The 23,880-nt window shown below is 40.7% G+C and overlaps 1 protein-coding gene across 1 annotated transcript in view; it reads left to right on the plus strand.

Moving 5' to 3' along the window:
• Positions 1-12,263, plus strand: part of LNPEP (leucyl and cystinyl aminopeptidase) — a 53,231-nt gene extending 40,968 nt beyond the window's left edge. Inside the window, exons 12-17 of the mRNA XM_068980624.1 lie at positions 330-486; positions 6,319-6,503; positions 8,452-8,613; positions 10,429-10,569; positions 11,459-11,540; positions 12,132-12,263. Coding sequence (XP_068836725.1) covers positions 330-486; positions 6,319-6,503; positions 8,452-8,613; positions 10,429-10,569; positions 11,459-11,540; positions 12,132-12,263 — 859 coding nt within the window. The remainder of the gene's footprint in view (positions 1-329; positions 487-6,318; positions 6,504-8,451; positions 8,614-10,428; positions 10,570-11,458; positions 11,541-12,131) is intronic.
• Positions 12,264-23,880: the final 11,617 nt, after the last annotated feature.

Consider the following 23,880-nt stretch of genomic DNA (forward strand, 5'->3'; position numbering starts at 1 on the left):
GACCTGGGTTTGATCCCTGGGTTGGAAAGATCCCCTGGAGAAGGGAACAGCTACCCACTCCAATATTCTTGCCTGGATGATTCCATGGACAGAGGAGCCTGGCGGACTACAGTCCACGGGGTTGCAAAGAGTCAGACACGACTGAGCAACTTTCACTTCACTTCACTGAAGACTCTGGAGCCCTAGAATAGCTACCACTCAAAGCTTAAATTTTAGGTCTTCAGGATTCCCACTCCCCCATCTAGACATAGTTTCTCTCTCAGCATGCATACTTTTTTGGCATATTTACTTTTCTGGCATATTTACTTTTTTGTTCTTTTACCCATTAGCCTAGGCAAGGTGTCTCTTCAGAGAGCTTTCGATCTGATTGATTATCTTAGAAATGAGACCTACACTGCACCCATCTCTGAGGCCCTGTTCCAGACAGAACTCATCTATAACCTCCTTGACAAACTCGGGCACATGGATCTGGCCTCAAGACTGGTGGTAAGTCTGCCTTTTTGCCAAGTTCTCTTTGTTGCTTGTCTTTACTGATGTTATTCATGTTCCGTTCAGCTGTCACAGACTGAAAAAGCAGTTATATTCCATTTTCATCACTTTCCTGGTGCTGAAATCTTAACTTTGAATCAACATGTCATTTCTTACCGTGAGGAGCTGGTAAAGGGTTACCATGACGTATTCTTTTCTGAATATCAAAGTATATAGACTTCTGACACTGCTGTCAAAATGAGATCACATGAAAAGAAAAATTTCTCTATTCAACTCTTGGTTTATTTTCTTATAATAAATGCTTGGAATAGGCCCTTTTGCAAAGCAGGGCTCCCCATTAATTTCCCGGTGGTCATTATAAAATGACAACTATGTTTGTACTGGGACTATTCGGTTTGGGGGGTCCTCACTGATAACTATCTTATTAAGGATGGTGATGCTGGTTAATATAAGTTTCTTTGCAGAGCACTACTGGTTTTGGAGACTGTTTTACCTTTTCTAAAATCAATTGCCTGGTCTCAACAGTTGTTATTTTAGACACTTCTGGTATTAAATTTTGACTGTGTATTTAAAAGCTTGAGGAGTGATGAGTTCTTTATCTCATCTAATTCTCTGGATCACATTCAGACAACAAGATTTGCTTTGCCAACCTGTCAGAGTTTCCAAAGAGCAGGCAAAAGGCAGCTTTCAGGAAAAAGAAGGTGATGGGCCAGGAATTAGAATAAGTCTTTTAGAATTTTGGCATCCTCACTGGTAAAAGGAAGGAGCTAGATTGCACCTGAAAAAAAAATCCTCTTTTCTGCTGTCCTACTGTGCATCCCCTGTGATTCTCAGTGACAGGGAGGGAGTGCAGGGCAGGGGGCCATACAGAGCTTGAAAAGCCCCTTCCTTACAAGTTTCTAATCTGACCTGCAAGGAGCCACCCCCGCCCCCTACCCCCAACCGAAGTGAGATGCTTCAGTTAGATGATTTCTGAGGTATCTTCTGATTACCAAGATTTTTGTCATTCTTCTGTTTCATAAGGCTTTCAACTACCAACCTTAATAAAAGCCAGCACCTGGAATGTGACCTGGCCTGTAGTGACACTCAGTAAATGTGGGATGAATGAGTGAGTGGGACATACAAGAATAAGGACACTTCAGCACTCATTGTACCCTGCACAGCCTGCTTAGTGCTTATGCCGATAACTTCGTTTAACCCGCACACAGCAGCAGATAGGTATTTCTGCCCTCATTAACACAGATGAGACTGAATGACTTCTCCAAAGTCACTTACCTCGTGAATGATGAAGCTGAAGACTCAGACCAAGATCACTTTCACGCCAGACCCTCCTCTTTGTGTTTTAAGGCCGTATTTTCATGTGTTCTAGCTTGTCATCTATCAGAGGATACCCTTTTATTGGAAGAATCAAAGCTGCCTCTTGCTATATTTTCCCCCCTTTTACACCAATATTTTAAATTAAAACAGTTTGAAGGCTTGCTAAACTTCATGATGGCATAAGTCACTCTTCTGCCTGCCTCTCTCCATTAATGTGTTGAGGGCCTGGTGTTAGGAGGCATTTGATAGTTAATTCAGGCTGGCTGTGTGCTGAAAGCACAGATGCTGAACTCAAATCCAGCAGTTAGATCTTTTGAATATCTTCCTGCTGTGACACGCAACTAACTCTGCATCTTCGTCTCAAATGATGATTTCCAGTTTGCTGGGCAGGTATGTGTTTACTTAGGACGTGGCAGAATGTACCAGTCCATGGGACTGGTGGTTAGAGAATCGAAACAGGAGGCTTAGTGTGTGTTTATGAGACCTTTACCACTGTACGTCTTCATGCACTTGACTGGCATGACAGTTAAAAGTTATGATGAGTTAGAAGTTAAAAGTCATGATGGCTTTAATTCAGGAACAAGAAACTCTCTCTTTAAAATTCTTGTTCTGATCTTAGGGCATTCAAGTAGGATCAGAATTCTCAAAATATGAAATGTGACCCACTGTAGATGAGATTGGAGTGGCAGAACCTTCTGAGACCTTGGATCCAATCATCAAGTTGTATTTGTGATTAAGACTGATGTCTAATTACTTTTTTAAGTTAGTGTCATGAGAGCATTGTGTGCATTTATTGGTCATTTTGTTATTCAGGCTACACAGACCCATATAACACGTATTACCTATATGTCACATTTAGTGATGTCTGCTCTAATGTGTGATGGGTAGTCTGGAGGCATATTTGAATTGTGTCAAAGTGTTCACATCTGACCCTGAAATCTGATCTCAGCCATATTCCTGCTTCATCACTTATAACTCTGTCACTCTTTTACATGTGAGGAACTGGTGGGATAAACCTTTTGTAATAAAAGTTGACACTTCACTTTTAAGAAGCTTAGCTGACCCAAGAAAGAACTCCCTGGGAACATCAGTGTAAAATTAAAGCAGTAAATCAAAATGTAATAAATAAGTGCCAGCATCTTGCCCTGTTTCATTTTTAAAGTCATCTTGTGTCATTGTTCTTGCGTGTACGTAGATTGCATCAGACTCATCAGTTTATTCTCTCTCCCTACCATCTTCACTTTATGAAATCAGAGGACTGAATTCTGATACTTAATGGGTTTAGATTTCAAAAAATTAATGTAGACTAATGGAAAAACAGGTTAAATTTTACTTATAAAAGGGAAAGATAATTTGAAGCACTTGGTGTGGTCTGTTAACATTAAAGATATAACCTCAGTTGCTTACAAAAATATTTTATAATTGAAATTTTCTAAAAACAGAACTATTATTTTTTAAATAAAGTCTTTTATGTTATCATTTAATTTTTTTTTTTTTTTTTTCTTGGCTGCACTGCATAGCTTGCTGGACCTTACTTCCCCAATCTGGGCTCAAATCTGGGGTCTGGCAGTGAAAGTGTTGAGTCCAAGCCATTGGATCACCAGGGAATTCCCCTGAAATATATTTAAAAATCAACAATTTGGGGACTTCCCCTTGACTCGGGTACGGGCTGTAAGTAAGAAAGTTATAGAGGGAGAGGGCGGGATGATTTGGGAGAATGGCATTGAAACATGTATAATATCATATAAGAAACGAATCGCCAGTCTGGGTTCGATGCAAGATACAGGATGCTTGGGGCTGGTGCACTGGGATAACCCAGAGGGATGGTATGGGGAGGGAAGTGGGAGGGGCATTCAGGAGGGGGAACTTATGTACATGTTGGCGGATTCATGTTGGTGTATGGCAAAACCAATACAGTATTGTAAAATAAATAAATAAAGAAAGAAAGAAAGTTACACCCCATAACTGCAAAGGAGTAAACACCCAGGAATTGGCTGCAGCATCACTTGAGGTTTCCCTCGCTTCCAGTATTTTGAAGTGCCATTTTCCCCACTGCTTTCTTTGTTTTAGTATAAACTCTCAAGGGTGGTTGCCATTTTTCTCCACTGAGTTTTTTTTTGTTGTTGTTGTTAATGGTTTTGCAAGTATGGGAGGTTCCTTTCTTGTCTCTCATTCTTCCTTTGTTTCTGTTTGACAGTTATGAGTAGCTTGTCACTCTCATTTGTCATAATGCCATCATGATGCTAGGAGAAGGCAATGGCACCCACTCCAGTGCTCTCGCCTGGAAAATCCCAGGGACGGCAGAGCCTGGTGGGCTGCAGTCCATGGGGTCGCGAGGAGTTGGACACAACTGAGCGACTTCACTTTCACTCTTCACTTTCATACATTGGAGAAGGAAATGGCAACCCGCTCCAGTGTTCTTGCCTGGAGAATCCCAGGGACGGTGGAGCCTGGTGGGCTGCCGTCTATGGGGTTGCACAGAGTCGGACACGACTGACGCGACTTAGCAGCAGCAGCGTGATGCCACCGAGGAGGCCAGGCCTGCGGAAGACGGCGTGTGCGGTGGTCACGGGCACCCCGCAGGGGCGCCGCACTGTTAGCTTCCTTGCGCCATCAGTCAGCGTGGCAAGTAGCCTTTCCCACCACTTCACACCCTCCCGTGACTGCAAGCCTGCGCACATTCCGCAAGGCGTCTGTTCGCTGTTTCATTGCCTTGGAAGCAAGCGAACAGAAGGGAGTTGACCTCTTATCACAGACTTTGCATCCTTCTTCTTATACAGAGGCTTTTTTCAAAACCATTCGCATAGTCAGCTCCGCAAGAGACTTACTCAGACCTCAGAGAAAGGTCTGCTGAGAAAAACGGCCTCAGCAGTTTAAAACTCTCCGATTAGGACTCATTTTAAGTGCCGACAGAGGCACTCTAGAACATTACGCTCTGTGAAGAATTCGAACTAGTTTGGAGGGCGGTTAAGAGGCTTTGTACACAGTCGTCTGTGGTGCTTGAAGTAAGACTGGTCATGGTAGAGTTCCAGGACCAGGGACAGAAAACCCTCTTATGCCAGGAACGCTGCGGGAGGGGATGTCTATAAACTGGTTTCATTTTGATCCTCCTCGTTTGTTGCCAGGAAAGTTATCTACAAAATACCTATAAGCATTTTTATGTTAGAATTTTGGTTCCTTTCAGTGACATTCACAAATGCATATTTTACATGATGACTTTAAGGTTCCCTGTGCCCTCTTTTCCTTCCCTCCAGCACAGCTTGGAGTATGGAAATAGTTCCATATATTATGAACAGCTTGCTTGCTTTTGTCATGGGAAGAGATGAAAAGAAATGAGAGATCTGTTGATTTCTTAAAACCATTGTTGTTGTTGTTTTAGTAGCTAAGTCGTGTCTAACTTTTTTTCAATTCCATGGACTGTAGCCCGCCAGGCTCCTCTGTCCATGGGATTTCCCAGCCAAGAATACTGGAGAGGGTTGCCATTTCCTTCTCCAGGAGATCTTCCTGACCCAGGGGTAGAATCCATGTCTCTGCATTGGCAGGCGGATTCTTTACCACTGAGCCATCAGGGAAGCCTTAACACCATAAATACTTATTTAAGAATGAGATCTCATTCAGAGGTAATTATAACAATGGACTTTCATTGTAGATGATTTTACTGAATAACTGGTAATTTTCTTAAGTATGATAAGGTATTGTGGTTATATAGGAGAATGTCCTTATTTCTGAGACTTGCATGCTAAATTATTTATAAATAGAATCTCATATGTGTAACTTGCTTTCATATGGTTGTACTAAAACCAGAAAAACCAGTGTGTGTATATTTGTGTTATACACAAATGTAAGAGTATTAACAAAACAGTGAATCTAACATATGGCTATTCGTTTTGCTATTCTTGTGGCTTTTCTGCAGGCTTGAAAAATTTTAAATAAAAAGTTGGGGAAGGAGGAAAAATAAACAACCTTTCTTCCCTGTAGGCATCATTCTCTTAATTTGATTAGATTAACTTGTTAGAGCATCAAGCTAGATGATACTTTAAATATTCCTTTAAAAATGGATTCAGAAACATTTAAGCACCTACACATTCAGAAAGAAGTATATTTTTCTCTCATTTCTTAATGGATTTATGGATGCTAAAGTCACCAGGTCAGGAAGTTTCAGCTTTCTTCCAGCAGTGGTTATAGATGATACTTCTTGGCAGGAAAGCAACTTCTAGCTGAGTATACACAGAAGAAAGGTTCCCTACTGCACAAAGTCATTAATTCTTTCTGTCCTATGTCATTAAGTTCCTCTTGGCTATAGCAACCTTATTTATAGCCTCAGTGATATTGAATGGTTTCATCCCAACCACATGTGAGCTTCATATGCCAATTGTTATTTAAATGAGTAATATCTATGTCCCCCACTCTTTTTTTCTTTTTTGGGTAAGTGTACGAAAAAAAGATCTTGTCCTGACTTTCCTGATTGCCCTCATTGTTACTACTCTGCTATAATCCATTCTGTCTCTCTAGAACAAGGTATTTAAATTGCTTCAAAGCCAAATCCAACAGCAGACTTGGACTGACGAGGGCACCCCATCTACTCGAGAGCTCCGGTCGGTCTTGCTGGACTTTGCTTGCACCCACAGCCTGGAGAACTGCAGCGCTGCTGCCTTGAAGCTCTTCAATGACTGGATGGCGTCCAATGGCACTCAAAGGTGGCATGTGCTTTTCTCTTGCTCTTGTGGGCCCCACAGCAGGTAGTGAAACCAGGATCTTTATGTCCTGAATTATGGAGTTTATAAAGCCGAGCGTTAATGTTGGCGAACTCTATGTACCTGATTCTCAAACCAGACTGTTGTTTTAATTGTGATGAAATCCATATAGACTTTAGTATCTTAATTTTTAAGTGTGCAGTTCAGTAGTGTAAGTATATTCACATGATTGTGCAATGAATTGTCAGAACTTTTCCACCTTGCAAAACTGAACAAGACAACTGCTCCCCATTTTCTCCTCACCCAGCCCTTGGCAGCCAAGGAATTCTGTAGGAGTTTTACTGCTCTAACTACCTCATATAAGTGAAATCATACAGAAAGTCTTTCTGTGCCTGGCTTTCACTTCAGTCGCTCAGTCATATCCGACTCTTTGCGACTCCATGGACTACAGCACGCCAGGCCTCCCTGTCCATCACCAACTCCCAGAGCTTGCTCAAACTCATGTCCATTGAGTTGGTGATACCATCCAACCATCTCATCCTCTGTCATCTCCTTCTCCTCCTGCCTTCAATCTTTCCCTGCATCAGGGTCTTTTCCAAGAAGTCAGTTCTTCGCATCAGGTGGCCAAACTATTGGAGTTTCAGCTTCAGCATCAGTCCTTCCAATGAATATTCAGGACTGATTTCCTTTAGGATGGACTGGTTGGATCTCCTTACAGTCCAAGGGTCTCTCAAGAGTCTTCTCCAACACCACAGTTCAAAAGCATCAATTCTTCAGCATTCAGCTTTCTTTATAGTCCAACTCTCACATTCATACATGACTACTGGAAAAACCATAGCTTTGACTAGACAGACCTTTGTAGGCAAAGTAATGTCTCTGCTTTTTAATACGTTGTCCAGGTTGGTCATAGACAGCCTAATAATGTCCTCAAGATTCATCCATGTTGTAGCATACGTCCGAATATCCTTTCTTTTTAGGGCTGAGTAACCCACTGGATGTATATACCACATTTTGTTTTATCTCTTCATCCACTGATAGACATTTAGGTTGCTTCCACCTTCTGGCTCCTCTGAAGAATGCTGCTATGAACATAGGTGTACAAATACCTCTTTGAGACCTGCTTCATTTCTTTCATATCCAGAAGTGGTATTGCTGGGTCATGTGGTAGTTCTGTATCTAATTTTACAAGAATCCTCATAACGTTTTCCAGAGGGGCTTCACTGCTTTGCATTCCTACCAGCAGTGTACAAGAGTTCCAGGTTCTCCACATCCTTGACAACACTTATTCTCTGGGCTTTTGATAGCCATCCTCCTAATAGCTTGAGGCATCAAACAGGTCTCTCTTAATTTAGGAATAAAACATAGCAGGTGGCATTAGCAGTTATAGAAATGTGTATTATGATGTTTGGTTTTCACCAGGTTTCTTACTGGTTATATGAGAAGAGATTCAAACACCAGGTGGAGACTTGGGGTGTAGGGTATTGGGGTAACCTGTTGAAGCCCTCTGAGATCTTAAGACAGAAAACTGTGCTCCTACCCCTGTTCTCGCCCCTCCTGCTGCACTTGCTGATAGATTTCTACCATAGGACTGATCACGCTGTGTTACGATGTCGGTATTTACCGTTCTGTACTGATGATAGCCCGCGAGCCTCCCAGCAGGTCGTGACTGCGTCTCATTCTTTTTCCCTGCTCACAGCATCCAGCCAGTTACCTGCCTGGTTCTTTGTGGGTGAGCAGTAAATAATTACAGGGTTGAATTCATATGCTTTTTAGTTGCATCACTAGGAAAGGAGCAACCACGGAATTAATGATTTTCCTAACAATTAATTATGCAGTGAAGACTCTTCAGTATTACCTGCTCAGTCCCCCAAAGCCCCGCCCCTAGTCAGTCCTTGCCTTTGTGTTCAGTGTTTTTTCTGGTTGTTCTCATATCGGACCACCTGTCTTACAGCCTGCCTACGGACGTCATGACGACCGTGTTCAAGGCTGGAGCAAAAACTGAGGGAGGCTGGTCATTCCTCTTAAGCAAATACGTCTCTCTAGGCTCTGAAGCGGAGAAGAATAAAATACTCGAAGCTCTTGCCAGCTCGGAGGATGTACGGAAGCTTTACTGGTATGAAGCCACCAGAGGAATATGATCTATGGAAACCAGAAGCATAAGAGCACAGAGCCCCTTGGGAGGGGGCATCCCCCTTTTCCTCCCTTTCCTCACAGGCTGGGGCTGACCCGGGCAGGGTGGTGAGGAGACCCTCGGGGGTGGGGGGATCCCCCTTTTCCTCCCTTTCCTCACAGGCCGGGGCTGACCTGGGCAGGGTGGTGAGGAGACCCCACATGCCGGGGTTCATGTCAGGGACCAGACCTGTCCCCACAGGCGACAGTGCTATGCCCAGAAGGAACTGGAGATGCCAAGAGTCACAGCCCTGCTTTCTTCTTAAAAATGTCTTCCTTCCCTTGGCTCGTTGTCTTTAATTCCACACCTAGCTTCATTCTTTCTGGGCAAAGGCACGGTTCTGTCCCAGCCGTCTCTTTGAAAATGCAGGCTCTTCAGGAAAAGGTACTACTTAAAAGCTTACAGGTTACACCTTTATGTGAATCTGCCAGACTCTTTAATTACTCAGCTGATGACGACCTGGGACTGGAAAGCTCATGTGAGGAAAGAAGGGCAGTGAGTAGGTCTCCCCTCAGGAAGAACCGGGGAAAGGCGCTCTGAGTCACCAGGAGACACTGGAAGCGTCTTCAAAGTCAGTGCCCGGAAAGGGGTAGACGGAGGCGCTGGGGTCTTGTTGCTTCGCTTGTACAGTTTTGCCCAGATAAATCATAGTGTCCCTGAGATGGTTTCAGAAGCTGCCCAGACCCACTTTCCAAAGGATGCACTGTAAATGGTCACTTTCTTGAAAGTAGTAGCCAGGCTCTGACCCAAGCAAACAGAGAAAGGTTTGTTTTTAAATCAGTAATAATTTTGTTTTAGACCAGGAATATGCTGATAAATTTCCACCCTAAAGTCTTTAAACAGTACCTAAGAAATGGAGTAACACATAAAACGACCTCTTGTTTGATCCTTCACCTCTGTTCTTATCCCCTCCTCTGTTAACACTGTCAGTCCTGGTCTATGTACTTGCTGCTTTATTCTGTGCCCAGTGTTTTGTGACATTCGTTTTAGGGAATGATCAGTCCTTGAGATTTGCCGCAAAGCCTACTCCATTTTGTTTATAGCTGTGTATTATTCCATAATATGGCTCTGTCATAGTTTATTCAACCCATCATGTCTTGATGAGCAGTTGGGGTTTTTTCCTGTTAAAAATATTGCTGCATTCTTTTAGGGGCATGTGTGTTCTCATATAAGCAGATATTATCACATAGTAAATGCTTATGTTCAAATGCCTAACTTTTATATTTATTAGCAATAGCTGTGTCCCTGGGGTAATTATATAACCTCAGCTTCTTAAACTATAAAATGAGGATAGATAGTAATGACCTATTTCAAACATTGTTATTCAGTAATTTAGTATCAATTTATTGAGTGCATTCTGAAAAGTATCTTCATTTTTATATGACAGCCCAGTTTTAAGAGTAATAAGATACCTCCCTACTCAAAGTTTTTAACAGAAAAAAACAGTACCAGTTTTCAGAATTATAATAAATTCTACTGGAAATTATATCCTAAATGTCCTTTTTTTCCCCTAAATGTCCTTATTACGTCAAGAACAATTTATTACTATGTAAGTGTATTTATGTGTCTATCTCATTGGTTTTTCCTTCATTTAGAAACATGACTAGTTTTCACTGTTAACGAAGCTTAGATGGAACCAAAACTTGTATCTCTTGAATTGCCACAGAGCTTTAATTAGGAGACTGGTATTAATTTAAATTCAGTCATCACTTCATCATGAATAATTATTTTGGAAGCTCAATCTGCTCTGCTCTCCAGGTTAATGAAAAAGAGCCTCGATGGAGATCTCATCCGAACACAGAAGCTGTCGTTTATCATTAGAACGGTGGCCCGGCATTTTCCCGGACACTTACTGGCATGGGATTTTGTCAAAGAGAACTGGAGTAAGCTTGTACAGAAGTAAGTTTCTCAGACAATTACTAATTTTCAGTATCCACAAGCCTTGCATCTGAAAGCAGTTCCCAGGGTTGTATTGGTTCAGAAGAGTCACGCTTTGCTGTGAGAGGAAAAATGCTTCAGTGATAGTTTAACGAACACAGAAATAGTCACATTTGTAAACAACATTCTTTAATGCGAGTCAATTTAACAGTGGTGTTTTGTTTAAGTAATAATACTAATCAAGCCCAACCTTGCTCGGCACCAGTTCACTTAGCTTGAGTGAGAGAAGTCGCTCAGTTGTGAGGGACTCTTTGCAACCCCATGGGCTGTAGCCTACCAGGTTCCTCAGTCCATGGAAATTTCAGGCAAGAGTACTGGAGTGGGTTGCCATTTCCTTCTCCAGGGGATCTTCCCAACCCGGGGATCGAACCCGGGTCTCCCGCATTGCAGGCAGACTCTACCATCTGGGCCACCAGGGAAGCCAACTCACTTGGCTTGGCCGCGGACTATTTCACAATAGCTGTTTAGTTTCATGTGTTGAAAACACCTCCTCATTACCAAGGGATCGTTTACAAACTCGGACCCAGCTCAACAGCACAAGTCGCTCATTTTTTCCTTTTAAATCAGTAATGACGCCTTCTGGGTGTATGATGCTGTTTTTGAGGCAAACATGGGCTGTTAATTTCTTTGGGTCTCCTGCCTGCTGGGAGAGGTGTGTGGGGGGTGACTCCTGATGCCCCAACCCCCCCCCCCCCCCACACACACACACACTGTTCCCAGGAGCAGGACTCTACTCTGCCTCAGGCATGTGGAGTTTACAATAAGCATGTCCTTTGCACTCAGGAACTAGGCTTACCAGCAGCTGACTCATTCTTTTTTGCCTTTTGCCCTTACCTTTGTGTTTCTTCAGGTTCCATCTGGGGTCCTATACCATACAAAGTATCGTTGCTGGATCAACTCACCTGTTTTCAACAAAGGCACATTTATCTGAGGTTGGTTGTATCAGATGCTTTTTGGGGAGATTAGGCCATCCCTTTGCCAAACCTCAGAGTGCTCAGTTTTAGTCAGATGGTGGCTTCTCCTGCAAAGCCCTGTCCCTTCTCTGTCTGCCTTCATCAACGCTAATGATCCTGCACTGGGATTATTCCTAAAGGGTGTATGCACAGCAAGGAGGAAAAGTTCTGCTTCATTCTCAACAGTATTGCATTGTCTCCCATCTGATACAGATGACTTTTTGAATTAAGATCAACATATGCCAAGTTTATTTTTAATTGGCGATTAGACTGGTTTTGAAGAGTTCCATTCAGAGGGGAAAATTAGGCCACAGGCCTAACCTTAGACTGTACATTATTTACTGTTACTTGGCCTTTCCGCTCTCCCCACCCTCCCCCACCCACCACCCACCTGCCCCGCCACTTGAAATTTGAACACTTCATCCTTGTGGGAGTAAGGGGAATTCCTTTTTAAAACAGCTTCACATCGGCACAACCATCACTAAGTTAAAGCTGATTTGAAAAGGATATTCAAAGCTGCGGTATGCCTTTCTTTTCTTCTTTTGAAATACTTCTGTGTGCAACTTACAGGTCCAGGCATTCTTTGAAAATCAGTCAGAGGCCACCTTTCAACTTCGCTGTGTCCAGGAGGCTTTGGAAGTCATTCAGCTGAACATGCAGTGGGTGGAGAAGAATCTTAAAACCCTGCCATATTGGCTGTAGCACGCACACCTGTACCTCATCACCCGTTCAGAGAGCTTGTTAACTGGGCCTCTGCTGCTTTTGCAAAAGCCAAGGTGAAACCAGGATCGCTGCTGAGTTGTTTGCACTCTTAGGAGTTCTAGTTTGCTCAGGGCCAGTCTGTATTTTTTCATCTGTCTTTTCTGAAATGTCTTTGGGCAGTGTGTAGTTATTTATTACCAAATTATATTCACCTGTATGCCAACCATCTACAAAAACAATGGGTAATTTTTCTACTTTGAAGATATTCAAATGGGAAAAAAAAAAATCTGTTTTGCAATTCTGTCCTCAGTTTCTGGCTAAATGTTGACACCATGAACTAAGGAAAGAGCTACCATGGGAGCCACCGTCTTTGCAGGCTGCTGGTTGGTTAGCCATTTGTTGCTTCTTGTTAATAGATGTTATTTGAATGTGGTTCCAAGTTAGCATCAAAAAGGATAGTAATGAAGTCATCGAATCATGCAGCTGTAGAGAACTGACCTCAGGTGTGCAGATCTACTTTGATTGGGGGTTTTGAATAATCCTTTCTTTTCTGGAAAAAGTTTATAACTATTATATTTTTTTCCGAAGAATAGTGAGGTGCTACCGAATTTTTAATTTTTTGTTGTAAAGCTAAATAACAAGGCCAAAAGAGTAGATTTTCCAAATATTTAACACCTTCTTTTTCATCTTTCAGGAAAATATTTCAAACCGAGTTAGCGTTAATTATTTTACTTATGAATTCCAGTATTCTCCAAATCTCTGTACACCTTTATCACTCCCTGCCATAGATATCCCTTGTGTTCCAAATAAGTATTTCTGCATTTATGGCATTTTTTTAATACTGGTGTCTCTTATCATGACTTTCTTACTAAGAATTACAGTTTACAGTTTGTTTAAGTTGCTTTTTGGCATGATAGATCACAGACACTTTCTCTTAATCATACCCATTTGGTGGTTTTTCATTTTATATTATAGAGTTGCATATTAGAAGTATATTTTAAAATAGGGCCTTTGAGAAATTGAACATTTTTATTTGAAGTTCACCATAATACCTTAAAGGAATAAAGAGAATGTGGATAGGAATAACTTGATTTAGGTTTATTTTACTATGGTGGGCTTTGAATTTTTTCTAAAGTCAGAAACAGTACTTTTCTTTAGTTGAAAAATCAAAGTTTTCTTTTGTAATGGCCAAACTAACAGATTATAGGGAATGGCCAAGGAAAGAAAGAAAGTATCCAGAACTATATGGCAATTTTGCTCCTTCTAAAGGGGAAATACTGTACTTGAATTTTTTGAGCTATGCAGACTTATACCTAGATTGTTGTGTTTCTTTGATTCTTAGGAGAAAAGCTTTCTTCCTAGTATTTATTGTACTTTTTATTTTGCTTGAAAACACCTACTTACATAAAAAGGGTATTTACCCATTTTTCAGCACTTAAAACACTCCACTGAATCAGACAATGGGAAAGGTCACCTTTTTTTATTCAGCGGGTATCAAGTGAGAATATATGGAATTATGTATAAAATTTTATTTTATGAAAATATTTTTATATAGCAAAATTGAAAAGACTGGCAATAGAAACTAAAGATAACCTTCTTAGCCCTAGTGTGTTTTCTCCCAATTTAGTGTTTTCTAAACAGCACTTATCTCTCTATTTTAGAGTAGAAAATACTATTATCTGAGAATCACAGAATCATCTGAAGATGTTTTTTTGAAACTAGGGTGATTGTAGGTCTTTATTACTCTTGTGCTTCAGTAAATGAATGATAATTTAGTCGATATTTGAAAGTGTGTTTTTATATTTTTAGAGTGGGGAAAAATACTAAAATTTTGGAGGATTTTTTGTTGCTGGGTTTTTTTTTTTAAACCATATTACTAAAGTCCACTTTGATAACAGAATTTAAACTTTGCTACTTCTCAAAATCATTTAAGATTCTTCTGTTTTACCTGCCCATCTTCACATTGTTTCTATAATATTTGTTAGCTCCGCATATGGCAAATCTTGTCTTGAATTATATCATTCTTTCCTGTGAGTGTGTGTCTGGAACGGGGTGGGGGTTGTTATAATTAAAACTTTATCAAAACATGGGCTAAAAAGGAGGTAACTCAAAATCCATTTCTATCTTTGTACTCAAAAGCCATTCATTCCCATAATACCAGATCCATATCAATTGTATTTTTCATTTATAGGCCTCACCTCAGATTTTCCTGTGAAATTCCATACTTTTTTAATGTTATGCTATCCCATCTATACAGGGCTTCCAAAAACAAACTCTAAGTCAGGAATATAAGGTTAAATAATGGCTAGACCATGTAGTATAATAAGTATTGTTGCAGCATTTGAAGTTTTTCCCCCCAGAATTTTATTTCACCACTGTATTTCTGAGAACTCAGATAGAAGCACAGCAGTTCTTTGTTATATGAGCACACAGATCCATGACACAATTCAGTACTGTCTGACAAGTGTTACATTCATTGCAGAGAGAGAGTCGACTTGAATTAATAAAAAGACACATCATACCGTATTATTAGGAAAGGCAAAATTGGAAATCTGGAACTGTAGAAGAAAAGCTTAGGCTTTGGAAATCTGAAAGGCTACAAAACTAGAAATTCAAGGAGTTCAGTTTGTTGGTATCTAAGTGCTTGTTAAGACCAACTGATTAGATATATTAAACTGAAGTAGTGTCAGCAGCTACCATAAGCTTGTGCCTTGCTCCATCTTGTTTGATATGAATCTCTTTAAGTGAACTTGTGTTATTTGCCACTGTTTTGGTGTTCACGAACTTTCTTACTGTCGCAGGCTCCACTTAACACTACTGTTCTTCACCATTCGTGTTTTCACGTGTACTTTAGCCACCGTGGAAACAGAGCTGTCAGAAGAGTTCTGGGTATATAGAGGATACTGAGCCACATGAGTCTTCCTGGGTGCAGAACAGAATCCTTTCTGAACACTGGAAAGGAAGAAATGAAAGTTAAGTGCTGAGTTTGTTGGATTATAGATTGCCTGTTCCCGAGTTGGCTTTTCAGCATCTACTCCATCTAATGCACGTGGAAAGATAATCTGTAGTCAGGTTGCCGAATATTTACATAATCCTCGTGTATGTCATGGGGTGCAGGGAAGGTGTATGCATCTCAGGAGATGTGCAGACAGCAGTTTCTGGGCTGAGTTTGCAAAACAAGACCTGAATTTCGTAGGTATGATGTAGTTCTCCTCTTTGCCTTTTTTTAAAAAAATTGGAATTGACTCTTTTCTTCCTCCGTTACACCCCCATTTGTATTTTATAAAGCCTGTGTGTTCACTTTTGCTGGGTTTTGCTTTTTTTTATTTCGTGCTGCATTCTCTTCATTGGCAACTAAGTACCAAATGAAAAGTGGAAGTCCGTATGATAACCCTCCGCTTCTCCCCTTCCCTTGTTGCCTACGTGGGCAATAGCTCATAGACTAGTTGATTGATTTCTTTGAGGGTTCTTTAGGGGAATATACTTTTTAAATGTATGCATGTGTTTTGATGTTTTTATATTCTTTCATCTTAGTATAGTTTATCCTGATGAAAAGGGAAAGAGACATTGTCCTGTGAAAATCTCTTCTAGCCTTTCAAGTTTTCCTGCCTGGGCAACAGCTACAGAGTAGTTACTTGATTTCCTTCTTTGGAAGGAGATGGCCACAGTGGGAGAAGAGCAGAGTGTGTATTTTTTAACATGTATCTAAATCACGAGTTTGTGGGTGTTTGATTTTGTATTTCCTTCATCCTCCTCACGGATAAGTAGAGATCTAATGAACTGTGAAGGTCCCAAAGTTGGAGGAATGTCTTATCTGCCCCTCTCCTTATTGCCTGGATCGTGGTAAGTGAGTAGTTGCAGTTTCTGTTTTGATCTAGTCTGTTCTTGGGGGCAGAGATGGGGGAGGGTTGTATTTTCTTTTTTTCAAGTGCATATAAGTGTTATGCTACTTTTTAATATTTCATTTTAGGTGTGTTGCTTTGCATGAATGCATATGTACTTAATGAAAACGGAGATTCAGAGTATGAGAGATCTCTCCTCTTCCTTTTCCTTACTGCCTTTTTGGGCAGTAGCTAGAGTAGTTTTTGTTTTGTGAGGTGGGAGACAGTGGGGTATGTACTTAATGTATATAAATAAATCTATGACTTTGTATTATAACTAATCATTTCGTACTACGTCCTTTTCATAGGACGTGAAAGTACCTAATGAGACGTGGAGGTCCACATGTATGACAATCTCCTCTCGACCCCTTCCCATGTTGCCTGAGAGGGCAATGGCTAGTAGAGTAGTTGATTAGCTTCAGGGGCTCTTTTGTGGGTATTAGGGTAAATGCTTTTAAAATATATACTCATGTTTTTTACTTCCTTATTATAGTATTTCATTTGGTACACAGCCCTTCACTTGGGGGTTTCCCTGATGGCTCAGCTGGTAAAGAATCTGCCTGCAATGCAGGGAACCTGGGTTCGATTCCTGGGTTAAGATCCCCTGGAGTGTGGAATGGCTCCCCACTCCAGTAATCTGGCCTAGAGAATTCCATGGACAGAGAAGCCTGTCAGGCTACAGTCCATGGGGTCGCAAAGAGTTGGACACAACTGAGTGACTTTCACTCACTCACTCTCTTTCGCTTGCACTGGTAGGTTGCTAATGAACCACAGAGTTCTGGATATAGAGCAGTCTTCCCTCCTTTTCCTTTTTATCCATGTAGTCGATAGTTTTAAAGTAGTTTGGGCTTTTTGAATTTTGCAGGGGACGGGGCTGGGGAGGGACTGAGGCGGGATATATTCTTTTGAAATCTGTATATATACAGTGGTTGTTTCAATATCATGTTATTCCATTTTGTTATCCCTTGCTTGGATGTATAGGTCCCTAACAAGATGTGGAGGTATGGATGTAGGAAAATCTTCTGTCTTCCCCTTTCCTTGTCGCCACTGTGGGTAATGTTTGTAGAGCAGTCTAGATTATTTTTACCTCGATCACCCCCTTGCCTGGGAGCATAGGGATATGTACTTTTTAAAATGTATATAAATGTTTGTGTTCCTTTTTTTTTCCTGTTACTTCATTTTGTACCTAAACCTTTGCATGGATTCTTAGGTACATGATGAAAATTAAGGTTCATTCTATGAAAAAACATCTCCTCCTCTCCCCTTCCCTTATTGCCTTGTCTAGGCAATGACTAGTAGCATAGTTTCTGGAAGAATTTTTTGTGGGGCGCAGAGCGGTGAAGGTTTTTCTGGGTTTGCTTTTGTGTGTGTGTATAAACGTTTGCTGCATTTATTTGCGCTTTCATTTCAAGCCTAGTGTCTTTTGTGACTCCTAAATATCAAATATAATGCAGAGGTCCAGATCGGGGTGTAATAAATCCCCCCCCTCCCCGATCCTTCTCCTGTAGCCTGTGTATACCAGTAGTGTCGTGTAGGAGTACTTGAGGATTTGGTTTTCTGTTGTTTGTTTTTGAGGTTTTTAATGGGGGATGAGCTTGTTAGGCAAGATATATAAATTTTTAAGTGTATACAAATGTTTCTGCCTCTTTTGGTGTTCATTTCATCTTGAATCCAGTCTTTTGCATGACTCTTTTGGAACTTTATGAAAGTTGAGATTGATTCTATAAAAGATCTCCCTGCTCCCTTTCCCTCACTGGGCAGTGGCAGAGGAATAGATGTTTGGCCTCTGCTTTTGGAGAGGTAGGGATGGGAGAGGTCTGTGTGTGTGTGTGTGTGTACACATATATATACTTTTTAATGTATAAATGTTTGCTACATTTTGTGTGTTATTTCGTTTAGTACACAGTCCTTTGCTGGGATCTGTAGGTACGTAATGAAACATGGAGGTCCAGATGTATGATAAATCTCCTCTACTCCCTTCCCTGACTGCCTACACGGGCAATAGTTCAACAATTTAGAAATCTTTTTTTTTTTTTTTTTGGAGGGAGGAATTATTGGGTGGGTGGTAGTTAGTGGGAAGGGACGGGGTATGCCCTTTTTAAAAGTGTATATAACTGTTTCCATGTTACTGATTTTATACCTAGTCCTTTGGGTGGATGTCAAGTTACCAAATGCAAATTGAGGAGAAGTGTATGACATCCTCCCCTTCTCTCCTTCCCCTTGTTGCCTGTGTGGTAACAGCAAGTAGAAGAGTTGCATGTTTGCTTGTTTTATAGAGATTTATATTTTTGGCAGGGGAATGTTCTTCATGAATGTTTTCATTTGTTGCTTTATTCTGTGTTTAGTCCTTTACATGGCTATGTAGGGAACTGATGAAAATTGGCTCCCCTGGATGAGCAGGTTACTTTCTTCCTTTCCCACATATTTGCTCCTTCAGCTGGAGCAAAACAGTTACTATTTTGTGGCTGTTTTTATTCTCTCAGATATATGCCTTTGAAGATGTAAGTGTATACATGCACATACATGATTTGCTTCTTTTCTTCCCCCATTATTTTCCTTGAATAGTCCCTTGCGGGGCTCTGAGTGTATCTAATAAAAAATGTCCCACCAGATCCTTGCCATCTGAGCTAAAGTTGTAGCACTGAGGTGGTATAACTAACGGCACCAGACATGTAGCCCGTAAGATGGGAGAAGACGCTTGGATACGGTTGAGTTGTGAGAGCTAATCACATCTAGCAGGTCTCAGGTTGACTCGCACTGAATGAAATGGTAGGAAGAGAGGGACCTACCTGTTCTTTGGCAATTCAGGCATGGTTAGATGTTTTTGCTGTTCATCTCTCAGCAGCACTCATTCACTCATTTGAAGACCCTTGAGAGTAGCTCCTTTCTGAGGCCCTGGATTCTAACTCAGTTGGCTCCAGTTCCATCAGTTACATATTCTTCTGTACTCGGTAGAAATCATTTCGGGTTTTGGAGTGAATCTTTTTGAGTTATTGCCGTCATTCTAGTAAATGACAACATGGGCCCCAAAACTAATTCAAGAAGAATTGGGGTGGCAAGCTCTTTGGCTCCCAACACCTTGCACATGGGAGGGCGAGTTGGCCCTTTCCTCCCCAGAGCTCTTCTGCGTGGCTGCATCCGTCTCCCCTCCCTTCTCCACTAGCTGAACCATTCCTGTTCATTTTCCCTTTTTGTCTTCAGTGCTTGCACTGTTAGCTGTTATCTTCAAGTGTCCTCGGAAATGTGAGCCCATGTTGCCTTTTTAGCTCTATGTCTTTGCATGCATTTCATACATCCAGACCTGTGTGTTAACTTTCAGCATTCTTCAGTGATATTTCACATTGACTGTTCATCCACCACATGGTAAATGTCATGACTCCATATTTATCTGTCGCAAAGAAAATGCATGTGGAAAATCCATCCATCCCTCTCTTCCTTCCCTTCTGAACACTGTTTTTTTTTTTTGTTGTTCTGCAATTTATACCAATATAATGCTGAAGATTTGCCATACTGTTATAGAAACATTGAACAGTAGGACTCGTAGAAAATTTGCAAAGAGGTGTTATTCACCATATCAGACTCTCAGGTTCTAGTGATGAAAAATTTGCTTATACTTTGCTGTTACTTATACCTGCTGCTGTACGGAAAATAAAAGTTTATTCATGCCACATTTAACTTTGACCATAAATAAAAGGGAGCATCTTTTTGGAGTTAGTCATGGTCATATTTAGTGGTACTTCTCAACAGTTCTTAATTTGAAATACTTCAAAGGAAGTAAACGTCAGGGCTTAGCTGAATGAAATGCTCCAGAACTTGAAGTGTAGAAAGCATCAGTACAGTAACATATTCATGTGTACAAAGTGACGATTACAGCATAATTGGGACATTTGCATTAATCAACAAACTCACATTGAGACAAAACTGAATCTTACAGCTTTCTTGATTAAAGCCAAGTGTTCCGTGTTGCTGTGAAGAATAGTCTCTCAAACACTTTGAAAAGTAGTTACTTCAAAACTTGTAAAGGTATCACATTTTTGTATTTAAACACTTACAGAGATCTCCAATTTCTTGAATCTGAGCTTGTGGGTAGAATTCTAAATTTGTATCATAATCTTGTCTTTTGTGAAAGATTTTGAAAATAGTATGTATATATATAATATTATATATGCAAATTGTGTTTTGTCACTTGTAAAGGGAAAAGGCTTATTTTTCTTTATACTTGCGATACCTTGTTTTGCATATGACCAGCACTGACTGAAAGGCATGTGTACCTGCAAACACTGTTGCTTTTTTTGTGAAATAAAAATAAAAGTATTTAAATATAAATATTGTGTAGACCATTTTCATTTTTAAAAAGTACATATAAAGTGGTTTATCATCTCAGCTGTACCAGAACGGGAACTGTATTCATTGTCTTTTGCAGCGTTTCCTATCTCACCAGTGCTCCAGTATCTTTACTACGTGTAACTCAAGGGTTCACAGACTCATTAATGCCATGTTGGACTGTCCTGGGTATTGTATGATGATTACCAACATCCCTGGTCTCTAATGCAAATAGAAACTCCTCTACCCTCAGTGAGACAACCAAAAATGTCTCCAGACACTGCTAAGCACTCACTGGCGTGGAGTGGAGTTAAAGTTATCCGTGGATGCCCTCCATGTAGTGGAAATATTTTAGAATGAAATGATTCTCATAAATACACAGGTCACTTGAGTAGCCATTTGGTCAGATCTACAGTAAGAAGTTCTTGTTTTAATTCCCATAAAGATTCTTGGGAGAGAACTGAGAATATCTTAGGCTCTCAGGTGTTGGAATTAGAACCAGTATTCTTCTATGTAAATTGTTAGCGCTTAAAGTTAGGCATTTTAAGGCAGAGTTTGGGGTAAAATAATTAAGACTATTTCTGGGCAGACAAAAATACACATTGAAGCAATACACTTTTAAAATATCACCAGAACTTACCTGGTGGTCCAGTAGTTCAGACTCTGCATGTCCAATGCAGAGCCACGGGTTCAGTCCCTGGTTAGGGAACTAAGATCCCACACGTTGCAGGGTGCTGCCTTCTAAAGAAAAAAAAAAAGGACAAAAGTTTAAAAAGTTATTACCATTAATAATTATTGGGGAAATTCTCTTAGAAATTAAAAGATTTTTGCGCAGAAGCTACTAGTTCAATTTCTGATACTTTGTTCACAGACATGCACAGTAAAAATTGAAATAAAACCCATTATAGATATATTGGCTTGGCCAAAAAGTTCATTCATGTTTGAAAGACTTGAACAGACTTTTTGGCTAACCTTATATAAAAAATGTTTTTATTCCAGTGGCATTTATAGAGGTTAACTGACATAAATGCATCATCTATAAGTTGAGAATTATGTTTTATTTGAGGACAACAGTCCAGGAAAGCAGCCTCTCAGTTCTGACAAACTGTTCCAAAAAGGTAAGGGTGGGTGGGCAGGATATACTGGAGTTTTTGCATATTTGCTAAAAATATGTGGTTGAATATCAAACAGTTACTGTGAATCACACACACAAAAGATATCAAATTAAGAGATTTTAGTGCTTTTCTATATATGGAAAGAGTCTGAGCTCATTGAAATTCCTTTGATATGGATTTTATCCAGGCTAGGATCCTGTTTTTCTCATTTCTAAATTACCCTCATGGTACACTGTTGGGGGCAGGTGCAGAGGCTGAGGGCTTGATGGTGGGGCTAATTCACTGATTATTGAAATGACGGGCAACTTTTTTGTCCATAGCACCTCCTTGTGGTCATAAATTAGATCGAGGTTTGGGAGACATTTCATGACCAATTTTCCCACAGCACTAGGAATTATGACCCAGAAAAATTTCCCGTGTTGCTTCTCTCCCATTTCTACAGTTGCACTATTACAGTTATTCTGGGTAGAGTTATATTTGACCAACTGCCTCAAGACATTCAGGCATCATTAGGTTTGTCAGAGGATGGGTTACCATTGCAAAATGCAACAGAAAACTATTTTCCCAACCCAGGGATCGAACCCAGGTCTCCTGCATTGCAGATGGATTGTTTACCATCTGAGCCACCAGGGAAGCTCATCTTATAGACAGGATATGAGTAAATACAGCTAGTATCATTAATAAAATCATAGTAGAGCAGGTAGAGACAAGGCATAAATAGCTGGAGAAACGAGGACAGATTAAAACAATAATTGAGGTAAACTGGATGTGATCTGGTCACAGTAAGTCATCAAGTCTACAGGGGAAGCAGCTGGAGAAGAAAAATTCGGAAGGAATCAAGTAGACATAAATCATACCTTTTGTAAATGAAGATAACGGTTACCAACTTGTTACAGGTCAAAACATAAGAAAACCTTTCTGAAAAAGATTAAAAGGCACTGTTTTAGAAAAAAAGAATCGTAAAACTATAAATCATTTATTGATCATAATTCCTGTTGATCTGGGTGAGGTCAGGTTTTTCCATTAATTTTTTACCCATTTTAGTTCAGTTAAGTTCAGTCGCTCAGTCGTGTCTGACTCTTTGTGACCCCATGAATCCCAGCACGTCAGGCCTCCCTGTCCATCACCAACTCCCGGAGTTCACTCAGACACGTCCATCAAGTCCGTGATGCCATCCAGCCATCTCATCCTCTGTCATCCCCTTCTCCTCCTGCCCCCAGTCTCTCCCAGCATCAGACTCTTTTCCAATGAGTCAACTCTTTGCATGAGATGGCCAAAGTACTGGGGTTTCAGCTTTAGCATCATTCCTTCCGAAGAAATCCCACGGCTGATCTCCTTCAGAATGGACTGGTTGGATCTCCTTGCAGTCCAAGGGACTCTCAAGAGTCTTTTCCAATACCACAGTTCAAAAGCATCAATTCTTCGGTGCTCAGCCTTCTTCACAGTCCAACTCTCACATCCATACATGACCACAGGAAAAACCATAGCCTTGACTAGATGGACCTTAGTCGGCAAAGTAATGTCTCTGCTTTTGAATATGCTATCTAGGTTGGTCATAACTTTTCTTCCAAGGAGTAAGTGTCTTTTAATTTCATGGCTGCAGTCACCATCTGCAGTGATTCTGGAGCCCCCCAAAATAAAGTCTGACACTGTTTCCACTGTTTCCCCATCTATTTCCCATGAAGTGATGGGACCGGATGCCATGATCTTCGTTTTCTGAATGTTGAGCTTTAAGCCAACTTTTTCACTCTCCTCTTTCACTTTCATCAAGAGCCTTTTTAGTTCCTCTTCACTTTCTGCCATAAGGGTGGTGTCATCTGCATATCTGAGGTTATTGATATTTCTCCCGGCAATCTTGATTGCAGCTTGTGTTTCTTCCAGTCCAGTTTCTCATGATGTACTCTGCATATAAGTTAAATAAGCAGGGTGACAATATACAGTCTTGACGTACTCCTTTTCCTATTTGGAACCAGTCTGTTGTTCCATGTCCAGTTCTAACTGTTGCTTCCTGACCTGCATACAGATTTCTAAGAGGCAGGTCAGGTGGTCTGGTATTTCCATCTCTTTCAGAATTTTCCACAGTTTATTGTGATCCACACAGTCAAAGGCTTTGGCATAGTCAATAAAGCAGAAATAGATGTTTTTCTGGAACTCTCATGCTTTTTCGATGATCCCGTGGATGTTGGCAATTTGATCTCTGGTTCCTCTGCCTTTTCTAAAACCAGCTTGAACGTCAGGAAGTTCACGGTTCACGTATTGCTGAAGCCTGGCTTGGAGAATTTTGAGCATTACTTTACT

Source organism: Capricornis sumatraensis, chromosome 9 (genome assembly GCF_032405125.1).
Source record: "Capricornis sumatraensis isolate serow.1 chromosome 9, serow.2, whole genome shotgun sequence".
Classification (NCBI taxonomy): Eukaryota; Metazoa; Chordata; class Mammalia; order Artiodactyla; family Bovidae; genus Capricornis; species Capricornis sumatraensis.